This window comes from Pipistrellus kuhlii, unplaced genomic scaffold (genome assembly GCF_014108245.1).
Source record: "Pipistrellus kuhlii isolate mPipKuh1 unplaced genomic scaffold, mPipKuh1.p scaffold_m20_p_15, whole genome shotgun sequence".
NCBI lineage: Eukaryota > Metazoa > Chordata > Mammalia > Chiroptera > Vespertilionidae > Pipistrellus > Pipistrellus kuhlii.
In genome coordinates, this window is record NW_023425460.1 from 23,432,777 (window position 1) to 23,446,512 (window position 13,736).

General features: G+C 40.6%; 1 protein-coding gene across 6 annotated transcripts in view; it reads right to left on the bottom strand.

Moving 5' to 3' along the window:
* Positions 1–13,736, bottom strand: part of SGMS1 (sphingomyelin synthase 1) — a 219,155-nt gene that overhangs the window by 13,217 nt on the left and 192,202 nt on the right. For all 6 annotated transcript variants that reach the window (XM_036438461.2, XM_045581877.1, XM_036438464.2 and 3 more), the window contains one exon: positions 4,134–4,251. In XM_036438461.2, coding sequence (XP_036294354.1) covers positions 4,134–4,251 — 118 coding nt within the window. The remainder of the gene's footprint in view (positions 1–4,133; positions 4,252–13,736) is intronic.

Here is a 13,736-nt window from a genome sequence, read left to right on the forward strand (position 1 = left end):
CCCAGGGGTATGGAAGAGTTTGGTGGGGATATGCACTGCACCGTGCTTAGCTGCGCCTAATTCTACGTTCTCATGAGTACAAGGGGTACTCAGCGTTACAAAAATTATAGAAGGGCACACATATGTCAAAAGTTTGGGAAACACTGCCTAAGCTATTACATTCTGTGAAGTGACAAGTACACCACCATCAAATACATGAATAGGGACAATTTTTCATAATTACTACTGTATACTTGTTGTGACATTTTTTTAGAATCCATGCATTTTAAGGTATTGGCATTAAGGGAAGAATTAAGTATACTAACTATGGGGTTCAATATGATGGCAGAACCAAGTTTAAGTTCACATGACTATATTAAACAGAAGGTCCTATTCTAAAGCTCCATTCTTTTTAATTATTATTGAGAACCAACAGACAGGCCTTAATGGTGTCTCGAATCAAGGAGGAATATCTAATTCTAGAAACGCTATTCCATATGTCCTGTCTCTGTCTTTTCATCCATTCGCACAGTCTTAATACCATCTAGATTAAAACAAATGACAAATATTTAATTTTTAGCTCTGATTTCCCCAAATTCAGGCCTATATTGCTAACTGAATAAACAAGCACCTCAAACTCTATTTGCTTAACCTGAAATCATTAACTCCCTTTTCCTCCTTCCCTTGTATCTCAGTGGTAAAAGTTTTCCTTTCTATCCTCATTCCCTACCTCAAATTTTGTACTAAGTTGTACTGATTCAGCCACTTGAACATGACTCAAATCTGTCTCCTCCTTTCTATCCCTACGGCCAATGGGTTAGCTCCAGGCCCTTATCACAGCATTTTACAAATGCTGGACAAATAAGTCTAGGGGTTGACGCATGATGATGATACTGAGCTACCTTATTTCTGTACAACATTTCACACCAATAGAACCCTTAAGTATTGCCTTTTTCACTCTCACTCCTTCAGACAGATATCAAAAGTGTCATTAGCCTTGTTTTGTCAATAATCTTTCTGGGGTTCTGAGAAGTTTAATGCAACTGCCACACAGCTAGTAAGTGAATGTGCAAGACCATCCTAACCACTGGGTAGTAAGTTCCTGCTGTAGGCAATGGTTCAGAGAGAGGATGATCAAGATTTCACGGTGAGGATATTGACAGACATCAAATAGAACATGGGAATGGATGACATTTTGAAAGGTTTTGAAACTCAGCTCTGCGTATGCCTCTCCAGTAGACAAAGCAAGTGTCTGGATCTCTCTCTGACAAAGTGCTACCCTCTCTCCCTTCTGACATTGTGCAGTGCAGCCCCCTAGCCCTTGGCCAACCCCTGAATTTTGTAAGCTTGATCTGCCATTCTGAGGGCTGCACCAAGCCAGTGAGGGTTTTGCCTACTCTTCTGTCTAGCTTCAAAGTCACTGTTTCACCGCGAAATGCTCTTGCCACCAAGTTAAAATGGAATCAAATAAAGTTCTATGTAGATGAAATATGCAGGAAAGAGGAAGAAGTTAATTGACACTAGAAGCAAATAAACAGATATCTAGAATGTGGAATATTCTACAGGACAACTAATCTGATCTCTACAAGTTTCTGATGGGGGGATGAAAGGAGGCGGAGGAGGAAAAGAGAGGGAGGGAGGGAGTGAAGAAGAAAAGGAGGGAGGGAGGGAGGGCAAGAGAGGGAGAGAGAGAGAGACTGGTCCAGAATTAGAGACTTAAGAGATAGAACAACCACTAGTATATGTACTATAAAGAGATCCTAACTTATACAAACCAAATGTTAAAAAAAAAGGGGGGGGGGGCATTTTAAGACAATCAAAGTACTCCATGAAATGGTATTTGTTATACCAAATAATTGCTGTTAATCATATTGATATATCAACAGCATTAAAATTATGCAATAAAATGTCCAAAATTTCTAGATACATACAAAAGTATGTAGCAATAAAATGACACTGACTTGGATTTAAAAATATTTTGAAAGAAAAAACAGTTGAAGCAAATGTAGCAAATCTTGACGATTACTGAATCTGGATGCTAGGTATACAACAGTACCTTACACCATACACTAGATTCTTAATTTTGGTATACATTTGAAAATTTTCAGAATAAAACACTGTTTTCTGAATTCTTTCTCCCAAGAGTCCTATTCTGCAAAACAAGTAATTAGATTTAATGAGTTTTAACTGATAATGTTTGCTATTATTCCACCCTCTCCTACATACTTGATTTGAAGAATTTCAATTTCTAGAAGATGGTCATAGAATGATGTCCTTATTCAGGGTGTTCAGAGACACAATAAACGAGTGACACATTTGGGTTTGGTTTCTGCATACACTTCCTGGTATTACCTCTGCCTTTACCAAGAAAACCCACAAGCTATTTTTGGTCCCAGATCTTGGGTAGATAAGCTGATGACTAAAGCTGCCTCTGTAAGTGCCTGTGCTAGCAGCCCGCACTGGCCAGCAGCTGGGCAGAGCTCCTGAGGAGAAACCAAGCCTGAGCCCAAGTCCAGAGAAAAGTTACCCAGCATGAGGTGGATCCATCTCCCACCTGAGCTTGGTCAGATCTCACATCTAACTAAGCTGGCATAACGTGTTCCTTGGTGGAGAAACTTCCCAATGCACAGACAGGCCTTTTTAAGGAGCTGAACTAAACTTGGGCGAATATCCTAACCAGTGGTCAGCAAACCGCAGCGCGTGAGCCACATGCGGCTCTTTGGCCCCTTGAGCCACATGCGGCTCTTTGGCCCCTTGAGTGTGGCTCTTCCACAAAATACCACGGCCTGGGCGAGTCTATTTTAAAGAAGTAGCATTAGAAGAAGTTTAAGTTTAAAAAGTTTGGCTCTCAAAAGGAATTTCAATCATTGACTAATGAGTTTGCCGACCACTGTCCTAAGCAGCCAGCCTACTACTGAGAACATATTGCTTAACCAGCCAGGCTCCCAGCAAGGGTCTATACTGGATCCTTCCTACAGCCCAGGAGCTGCAAGGCCAGTGCCTGAGCATCTACAGAGAATAAAGGAGATCTGAGGCTGGCTTCTTGGTCGGGCGGAAGAGCAGCACGGGAGGCACAGAGGTAGAACCACTGACACAGATGGGGACACTAGGAACAATTTTTATGATGCTTCTCCAGAGTTAAGGAAAGAGTTTGTAGCAAAATGGAAAGAGCAGAGAAAAAAACTAGCACAATATAAGACTAAAAAAAAGAGGAAACACAGTAAGCAAGTAACTTAAAGGAATCTGAAATTTCAAATGATAAAGACACCACTATAAATATCCAAAGTCCATTTTCAGCCCTCTTCCAGGTCCAAGCAGAGGACAAAGCTCCCTTCTGGAAGGAAAAGTACAAAGGGCTGGAACCGAAAGTGCAGTGCAAAGAAATTATGTCAAACTCACTAAGGTAGTCACCCGCATGCCCCCCTCCCCCCCATCAAATCCAGGAAACCAGTCTCTCCTATCTCTTATTGCATCAAAGAGCTTTGATGTAGGTAAACATTTTAAAAACCAAATCTTCTGCTAATTATTTCATGAAGTTCCAATGATCTCCCAAGTTGAAATTATTCCAAGGTAAAAGTAAGGAATGTTATGTGACCCTAATGGAAAGGCAGAGACAATAAGAGAGGAAGTTTAGGTTAAAGAAGGGCTTCTATGCTACTAGAGGAGATCACTACATTCGGCAAAATTTCCATTGTTTGGGAGAAAGGAGAATGCAAGGAGACAGGAACTGGCTCTGCTGTTACAGATTACCACCAAAGAGATTCATAGAAAGAAGGGGGAAAAAATATCATTTCAAACTGAACTTTCCATCTAAGAGAGGGAAAAGCCATCTAAAAGCTCTTGGATCTCTGTCAAGGGAGAGAATATTTTAAAAATCTGGCAGGAAACCAAAGAGCTACACCCACCTACGAAGCGTAACTACTTCCAGCACACTCACTAGACCACATATTTCCCCAGCTGGGAAGCACTGACAGGGTTTGGAAACCCTGAGAAGGGTGGGGCTGCCTGGCCATACTGCTTGGTGACATTCCCAGATGAGGGTGGGGGGACTGGCCTGTGTTCCAAAGAAATTTTCACCTTTGGCCTTAGTCAAAGGACCCCTGGGCAAGACGAGAAACAAACAAAAAGGGAAATGACAGTGAGGAGTGGTTTACCTTCGGAGAGCAGTTGAAATGCATACCGGGTACTGGGAGTGTAGTTACATACATTGTAATACACCGATACAGGTACAGCGTGCCAACTATGCAGAAAAATCTTCTGCTAATAATAGACCTGGAAAAAGGGAAAAACAAGGCAGACACTCAGTCATGAAATTCCGCAGGTTCATTTAAAGTTTTCAGTGATCCAATAAAACAAACCCCAAAAATCTACTCGAGTGATTGAAATCAGAATGCTACGACTACAGTTAATAGCAGGTTAGGGGGCAATTTTTGAGAAGGACGTGGTGGGTTTTTTAAAATATTAACTTGCCAAAAGAGTTTAAAACACTCTAATTGCTATTCATTAGGCCTTAAAGCTGAGATGACATTCAACTGATGTATAAGTGGCGCACATGCTGATTGGTCAAAGTCCACTTGGTACCTGTGGTTAAATATTCAGAGTGCCTTTTCTGGCTTAAAAGGGGGGGGGGGGTTTACTTATAAAACCAGAATGACATTAAAATGAGAATTCAAAACTCTTCTGACATTTAATGAGCCAACAATGTTAAACGATTTTATTTGTACATTCCAGAAACTGATTCTCTTAATTGATCTGAGGAAGCAGGATGCCATGAAAAGAGCCTAAATGACAGCACCCTACCCCATCTCCCTCTCTGTCTACTATGTGGCCTTGGGATATACTATGGAATTTCTGAGTCACAGTTTCCTAAATTGTAAACCGGATATAACAACATTAGGAAAAATGTATGAAAACTCCCTGCCATACACACACAATGGTAGCCAACAAAAGTATAGTTTTATGGTAAGAAACAAAATTAGCAAGAAATAGATCTCTTTTCCATTTTAAGTTGATTAGTGGTTCTAATGAAATTATTTTTTATATACATATGGACATGTATGTTGAGTTTGCTAACTTCTCCAAATAACATATTCCACATAATGAGGTTTACTTTAATTAGATTTCACTGTGCAAACTTAAGTATATGCTTGGATAAGAATGTCCCTTCCCTCTATCTCAGGACTGGGAGTCTCCTCTTCCTCAACTTGGGGGTGGGGGTGGGGGGTGTCAAATTTTACTAGTATCTTGGCCTGGGCAACTTGCATTAAATATACAAAGAAAAAGAAACAATGGCAGGTTTTCCTCTGAGAATATGGAATGTTGATTACCCTACAAATGTATAGTGTAGTTCAATTTTTATGGGGAATAGATAATCCTACTGAAGCATGCTAATTGGAAGAGAATTTGAATCATTTATATTTTTTATTTTAATAAGAGGAATAAAATGCTATATCACTTGTGTGATTAAAAATTAATTAAAAATCATCCATGCTGCCTGGATGGCGTGGCTCAGCAGTTGAGCGTCAACCTATGAACCAAGAAGTCCCAGTTCGATTCCCGGTGAGGGCACATTCCTGGGTTGCGGGCTTGATCCCCAGTGTGGGGTGAGAAGGAGGCGACCAATTAATGATTCTTTTTCTTCAATGATGTTTCTATCTCTCTCTCCCTCTCCTTTTCTTTCTAAAATCAATAAAAATATATTTTAAAAAAATAATCCATGCAACTATTAATAATTAATGTCGTTTTCTAATACTTTTTAAAATCGAATTTATTTAAACAATACAACATAATTTAATCAACAATATAGTTGCCGTTGTTTTCTACTACTTGTGCCCAACGCTCAGGAAGCATTTTAATCCCTCTGTTGTAAAATTCTTGTGATTTTGATGCAAAAAATTCGGTCAATGCATTTTTGAGGCATTCTTCATTATTAAATTTTTTTCCAAGAAGAAAGTTTTGCAAAGAATGAAACAAATGGTAATCGGAAGGGGCAATATCAGGAGAATATGCAGGTTGAGGGAGAACTTCCCATTCCAACTGGCGCAGTTTTTCAGCAGTGATTCTTGCAGTATGCGGTCGTGCGTTATCATGGTGAAGAATTACACCCTTCCGATTAATCAGCGTGGGTTCTTTTTCTCTTAAAGCTTGGGCTAACCTTTCCAATTGGGCACTATACACTGCACTTGTAATGGTTTGGTTAGATGGTAAAAGTTCATAATGAAGAATTCCTTTAAAATTCCACCAAACACACAACATCACTTTTTTCGCATGCACGTCAGGTTTTGGCGTGGGCTGCGGAGCCTCATTTTTGTCCAACCATTGAGGCCGCCTTTTCAAATTAACATACAGCACCCATTCTTCATCTCCGGTAACAATTTGCTCTAAAAACGGCAAACGGTTTTGACGAGAGAGGAGCGAACTGCAAATTGTGACTCTTTGATTATGGTTGTTGTTGGTAAACTCATGAGGAACCCATTTTCCAAACTTTTGGACTTTGCCAAGTGCACGCAATTGATTGGAAATTGTTTTTTGTGAACAATTTAAAGTTGTCGCAAGCTCTTGTTGGGTAATTTGAGGATTTTGCACCAAAAGAGCTTGAAGAGCTTCTTGATCAAAATTGGACACACGGCCTCGACCACTCTTGTCATCTAACGAAAAATTTCCCTCGCGAAATTTCTCAAACCAACGCTGGCATTTTCTGGCACTAACTGCATCTTGGCCAAGAGCACTACAGATGTTTTTTGCAGCCTCACTTGCTTTTCTTCCTAATTGGAACTCGTAAAGCATGCAGTGCCGAATATGCTCTTCATCCGCCATCTTCTTAGCGCTAGTTTTACAACAAAAACCAAACCAAACACAAACTTTTTCAAGCAAAACTTGTTAATTGCACTTCACACGTTCTGTAGATACCATGTGTTTGAAGGTTATGTCAATACAAGTCAACGCCAAGCAAGATTTTAAATGAATGTTTAAAAACGACATTAATTATTACTAGACCCGATATATTAATACTAGCAGTTCATGTGAGCTAAGTCACTTGGGTTGTATGAATAGAGTCTGGGTGTTTTGTCTCTTTGCGCAGATTTCAGAAACTGGGTCAGAACTGCTTACTGTAGAAGTCATCTTATTTTTTTTAGGAAAGCTCTATATGCCACCTCCAAGGATGAGAAATTATTCAGCATAAAGCTGTCTTGTAAAGCTATGTGTCTAACTTCAAGTATGATGAAAGTATGGCATAACTAAACAACGTAAAGAGGGTGATTCTAGAGAATAATACTAGCCCATGTCTTAACAAGAACACTTGAAATATAAAAGTTAATTTTCCATTGTAAGACATAATGTTCATCTTTCTTAAAAAGATAATGCCCTCTCTAGCCATCCTGCTCAAACAAGTAGAAATTACCTGCAATTTCACTAAACTATAAAGGAAACATCTAATAAACTTGCTAAATCTATATCTATTCATCTTTTTTGAGGAAGAAACACAAGAAAATGATTGCTATCACTCAATTTTGGTCAAGAATATAGTCTTAAAAATACTTTGCCTATTTCATAATACACAAAAGACACACACACACACACACACACACACACAATACACAAGTAGCTATTTTCACATCTTAAATTTGAGTCACAAGAGTAGTAGTGAAAGGATTCAGGTATCTATAAATAAGGTGTATAAAAATGAGAAAGGATGAAAAATGACAAACCTTTTTACAAAAATAAAAAAGTTGGAAAGTAACAAACATTGAAGATTCAGTCACATTTACTATTTGACTTGAAGTGAAAAAGCCAAATGACTTTGTCCCTGTGAATTAATCAATGCTAACAAAGAAAAAACCAACAACAACAAAAAAAGCACGTTGACAAGTTAAAGTGGTTGTTTATAAGAATCTTCAATCTTCGGCATTTACTTAATCTTTTTGAAATTAAGCTTAGAATATCTCAAATGTATAATGCTGAACTAGCATAAACTTTAAAAAGCAGAATATACTCATGTTTCAAAGAACTGTATGCAATTGAAGGTACTTATTTCATTAATCAAAGAATTTCCCACAGTAGATTTCTTACAAGTTTAAAAAGTTCAAAATGTGTTTAAAACATTCTTTAAAGTGGTTAAAATGAGAGATCCCTGGGCATAATAGCAGGCGACACCATGACACCAAGTGACTGGGGGGGGGGGGGGGGGGGGGGAGCCTGGTCCAGAGCTGCTAGAGGGTGAGGCCTGGAGCTTATCCTGTCCCTGAGCCAGTGCCACCTGTCCCCGAGGCAGCCAGGGTGACAGGGAGGGTTTCCCCTTCCTGATCACCCCAACAGGAGAAGCCCATCTGCCTATCCTATCGCCCCAGTGGCCCCTTGACTTTTTGCAAATAGAGACCCTTTTGTTTAAAAAAAAATTTTTTTTTTTCAAGGGCAACAATGCCCCGCCCCCCCCCCAAACACACACACACAAAAAAGCCATAGAAGAATGTTAATGAAATATGACTTGAGAATAAACAAATGCCAAGAGCAAGATGCAGGGAAGATAATCCCTGGGCATGCTATAAAAAAGAAGGCATATATGATAAGATTTAAAATTATACACATATATAGGTTATTAATACAGGCACACACAGAGAAAATATAAAAAAAGATATTATTCATTACCATTTATCTCTGGCAACATAATAAGTAACTTTTCTCTTTTTGTTTACTTTGTCTTCTAATCTGCCTACAAGCATTAAGAATTACTAAGCTTTCTTTGGTGTTATAAAAATTAACTCAGGAAAACTACCTATGTTTTTTTGTTTGTTTGTTTGTTTTGTTTTTTTGCTTTCCCCTTATAATATTTACAATAATTTAAAAGCTATATTGTGTTAATTACGGAATTTAGGGTGAATCTATTTTCCCTACAATTCCTAGAACTATATTAGTATTTAGGTCCTGAGACCTAGATTGGTAAAAATTAGAGAAGGTGAAAGCAGATAAGATCACTAATTGGCTAAGAGTAAGAAGGGGACAGAGCCTGGGTCTGAATCTGTCACTAGTCCCCACTCCAAATACTGACGCTGGTGAAGGAGGTACAGGACAGGCCTGCAAAAGCCTCGCACATCCAGGCTGTACATACGGGAATGGGACAGGGAAGGTGCCCAGGAAAGGACAGAAAGCAGGACCTCCGCCCAGGCTCTACAGCTCAGATGGGGGATGGGTCACAATTCGTGGGAGAAGAGAGAACTTACTAGCGACAGAGCGGAAAGGAATAAAGTGGGCATTCCTGGTCAGTGGTCTTCAGTGGGAAACTGTGACTGAAGTTGGTGGCCAAGGAGGTTTCCCAGACTGGCAGAGAGGAGAGCCCGTGTCACACGGAGAAGTTATCGGAGGTTACAGAACTCAGGAAGGAACAAAGTACGTTTTCTACAAACTACAGTGGGACGCAAGATGTGATAGCTCTCAGGGTTGGCAGGTCCCTTCTGGGGCAAATGAGTGTATGACACCTGAACCCTATTATCAAACACTGAGCTGCTCTGTCTTCATTCCATCTGTTCCACGCACATGGTGCCCGTGCCACTCTCTAAGATAACACATTTCCAAAGGATGTTATACCAGGACCTAGACTGGCTTTATACTGAAGTGCCTTTGGTCGTCCCCCACATGTACCTGGGGCAAGTCAACAACTTCTCTGAGTCTCACTTACCTTTACTGAGAGAGAATCACACTACAATAGTTTGAATTTTGTTCCAAGTGTGATAAGTCATTAGAGAAGAATGCTGTGAACAGGTGTGTATTTTAAAGAGTGATTGGATCAAATGTCATGATGCATGTAAAAAAAATATCAGCTAGTTTGGAATCTGCCATTTGAGTAGGATGACAATGATTGTTGATAACTGACAATGATTGTTGATAACACGGATGAAAAACAGCAGAAGAAAACAGACTCTGAGTAAGCACCTGACAGTCACAGCTACATGTAGAGAGAGAAACAAGAGGGCAAGAGATGCATCCTGAGCTCTTGTTTTATTGCTGGAGAGGAGTACAAATGCTTATTAGCCAACTAAATAAAGGGAGAGATGCTTCTGAAATCTTCCATAACATGAGGGAATTTTTATCCTTATGAGTTTTATACTTGGATAGAGTTTGAACACCCACTTTCAAAAACAGATGTTAAAATGAAAACAAACAAATTCCTCTCTGCAGCTGTGGGTATTTTTGTTTTGTTTGTTTGTGTTTGCTTGTTTCTGCTTGCTTAGTATGCAGTCTCCAATAACTCCTTATAAATAACTCAATATGAAGATGCCCTGAAGCTCCATTAGAGACTAGCCTTGTGGTCCACAGTATAAGGGCAATTTGTAATAAAATGACACAGCTTTAAGGAAAGGTTCTTCTGGAACTTGGGAAATAAATTCTATTGAATAGGAACCTGGAGAGAACTGCTTCACATCAAATGCTCTATTACCAAGGACTTTTAAGAACTCTACTTAATCACAACAATCAAAGACTTAAATACAATGGGGGAAATGTTGACAATAACTGTGGTTATTAACTACCTTGGGGATTAGAAGAGGAAGAGATAAGTATGTTGATCCAATCAACTTAATGTGAAAAGAAGCGCTGATAGGATTACAATGGGATAAAATGCAAGGTAAATGTCAGTGGAGAGTCTAAGACAAAAAACCAAAAATAATCAAATTACCATCTAGCAGTCCCCAGGCAGCACAGGATTTCGTCCTTGGAAATTAGATTGCATTCATAGAAGAGAGCTAAATGCTGTAGATAAGCCTTATGTTGGCAGATAGCCACCTCTCAAAAAAGGCCTCCAAAGCCAGGGCTTTTATCAAAGGTTAAAATACAAAGCAAATCTTTTCCTAAGTGGTCTTTAAAGATACGATACATACTGCTGCCAACCAGCTGAACACCCGTGCCAGGTCTTTCAGAGCGCAGCCCCAGAAAAGCCACGCTGGAAGTTTGCACCTGTTCCTCTGTGGGCAGCAAAGCCCCTACAGCAGCTCTGAACACAGAGGCCATGACAGGTCTGAAGCAGGATCTGCCATCACCGTTTCCCTTCTCGATTCCTTTCCTATCCACGTGGGATCAATTTGCAAAGAACCTACTCAGGCACTGTTCCGCCGGTCTCTAACTACAGGACTGTTCCTGCCCGAATGTTCTACCCATGACCAATGCCTGAATCACTAAGCTCTTTCCACTCTGTCCCACATCCTAGCTATCCACTGGCTCCTTTACTTTTTTCTTCCCATCATTTCACCACCAACAGACCAATATATCCCCTCAACTGACCTGTATTACCTCTAGGCCTGTTTTTCCCAAACTTCCCTCATGATGAGAATCACCTGGTGGAGTTGTTAAAATACAGATTCCTGAATCCCAACTGAGAAGTGTTAAACTAGAATTTTTGGGAACATGTAGGTGATACATGTTCCCAAAAATTCTAGTTTAACACTTCTCAGTTGGGATTCAGGAATCTGTATTTTAACAACTCCACCAGGTGATTCTCATCATGAGAGAAGTTTGGGAAACACTGCACTAGGCAAATCTCTGATCCACAAGACATCAGTAAGGAGCTTACACCAGGAAATGCACACAACATGGCTTTGCTCTCAATAAAAATATTCAAGCAAGGTTGTGAGAGCTCCCCAATTAGTGAATTCTATCTCCCCATTAAATTCCATATAAAATTCAGGGGTTCACAGAGACCTCAAAACCTTGCATAGATACAACAGAAGGCAGCACTGTAGCTATAAAAGATAAGCAGCTCTACGTGTAATAGGAACCATGCCTTCTCCGGAGTTCATACCTTCCCACCATCCCAGCACAAAATTGACTCACTGGCCACATGAACTGTGTGTATGTTATGATTATTTCCCACCTGGACAGCAGCAATGACGTCTTAACCAGCCCCACAGCCTCCCTCACCCCCTCCACTTATGCTTTCCTATTCTCTACACTGCAACCAGGGTGAATCTTTTAAAATACACATCTGTTCACAGCATTCTTCTCTAATGACTTATCACACTTGGAACAAAATCCAATTTCTTTAACCCTGGTTAACAATGCCTACCTCACCCACCATCCACACCTCATGACCTGTGTTACCTTCCCCAGCTGTTCTCAAGTTAAAGTAAGTCTAGGGCAGTGGTTGGCAAACTCTTTAGTCAACAGAGCCAAAAACAACAATTAAAATTTCTTTTGAGAGCAAAAATTTTTAAACTTAAACTATATAGGTAGGTTCATTGTTATTAACTTAATTAGGGTACTCCTAAACTGGCCTTTGCTAAAAACTCAAGGGGCCAAAGAGCCGCATGTGGCTTGCAAGCCACAGTTTGTCGACCACTGGTCTAGGGGACTCTGCACTTCTACTTCCTGTCTGGATGCCCTGGCCCCAAATACCTATATGTATTCAACCTCATTCGATTCAAATGTTACCTCATTAGAGGACTCTTCCACCACCTTATCTAAACCTTCTCCCCAGTATTCCCAGTACCTTCTATTGGGTACCTTATTTTTCTTCATTTCCCCTATCACTACCTGGTACTACGTATTCATTTGCTTACTGCAAATGAATAGGTTCCAGACTTTTCCCTAGAGAAACGAATAGGATCCAGACTTTTCCCTAGAGAAACTTAAAATTGAGCAGTGAAGGAAATAAACAAGGAATACAATGGAACGTGATAAGAGCTTCAAGTGCTTGACGGATACTGTGGAGTGAAGTAGCCAGAGATGAGGCAGGACAGGTCGGAGACAGATTATGAAGAACCCCGAGCTTCATGCTAAAGAGCTGGGCCTCCATCTGAGCACCCACTATACATCAATAGGTGGGAATGACAAGAAGTAGTGTTACGGTTGTAATATTAACAAAGGGAAGAAAGGAAAGGGAATCAGATATTGTAAGCATGGTCACCTGGGAAGCTTCCCAGGAAGCTATAGCTCCTCCCAGCATTGTTCCTCCGCGGGGACTAGCACCCCCCCTTGCCCATCTGGTGCTGGGTTTTTGCTCGGAGCAGGGGAGATAGGCACATGCCCAGTAAAGTTGGGTGGCATAAGGGAGTCTGCCGGCCAGTCTACTGAGAACAATGGACTGGCTAGGCAATGGACCATCAGAAGCACATGAAATCTTGGAAAGCGAATTGTTTAGTTTGAAGAAGCTCCTGGTTAGATTAGAAACCCCGACAAAAATGCCCTTTCTCTTGCTCCCTCTTGCTCTGTAACCTGCACTCCCCGGTGTGTTCCGTGTTCTCTCCATGGCCAGGTGGCCTTAAAAAACCGGATGGCCCGGCCACGCAGACTTCACATGCAGAAGGCTGGGCGGAACTGGACTTTCATGTGCAGCAGGAACTACGGGCAGAGGCCTTCCTCCTGGCCCAGCTGAAGACAAGATGGGACGTCTCCCATGGCAGGATGGACAGAGATGGGACCTGGGAGGGGAAACTGCTTAATTCTACATCAATAAAACTCTCCACAAAACCCCATCCTCCTGTGGGAGCCTCAGCAAATTCTTTCCTTGCAGAGCCCCAAAAACTCCACTTCCACCAATAACAGCAACAAATCTGAAATTAGAATTGATAGAGTCAGCATTTGTATAAAAGGAACTGAGAAGTTCTAGGATTTTAGGAAATGCCTCTGCCCACAAAGGAGGAAGAGTAAGTTGGGGGGAAAACGATAAACCTAGTATTAGACAGGGTCTAAGACCATCATACTAAACTAAGTCAGTGATTTCTCTGGGCTACAAAACCCTTGACTTAGAAGTTCTACAAACCTGATCCTTG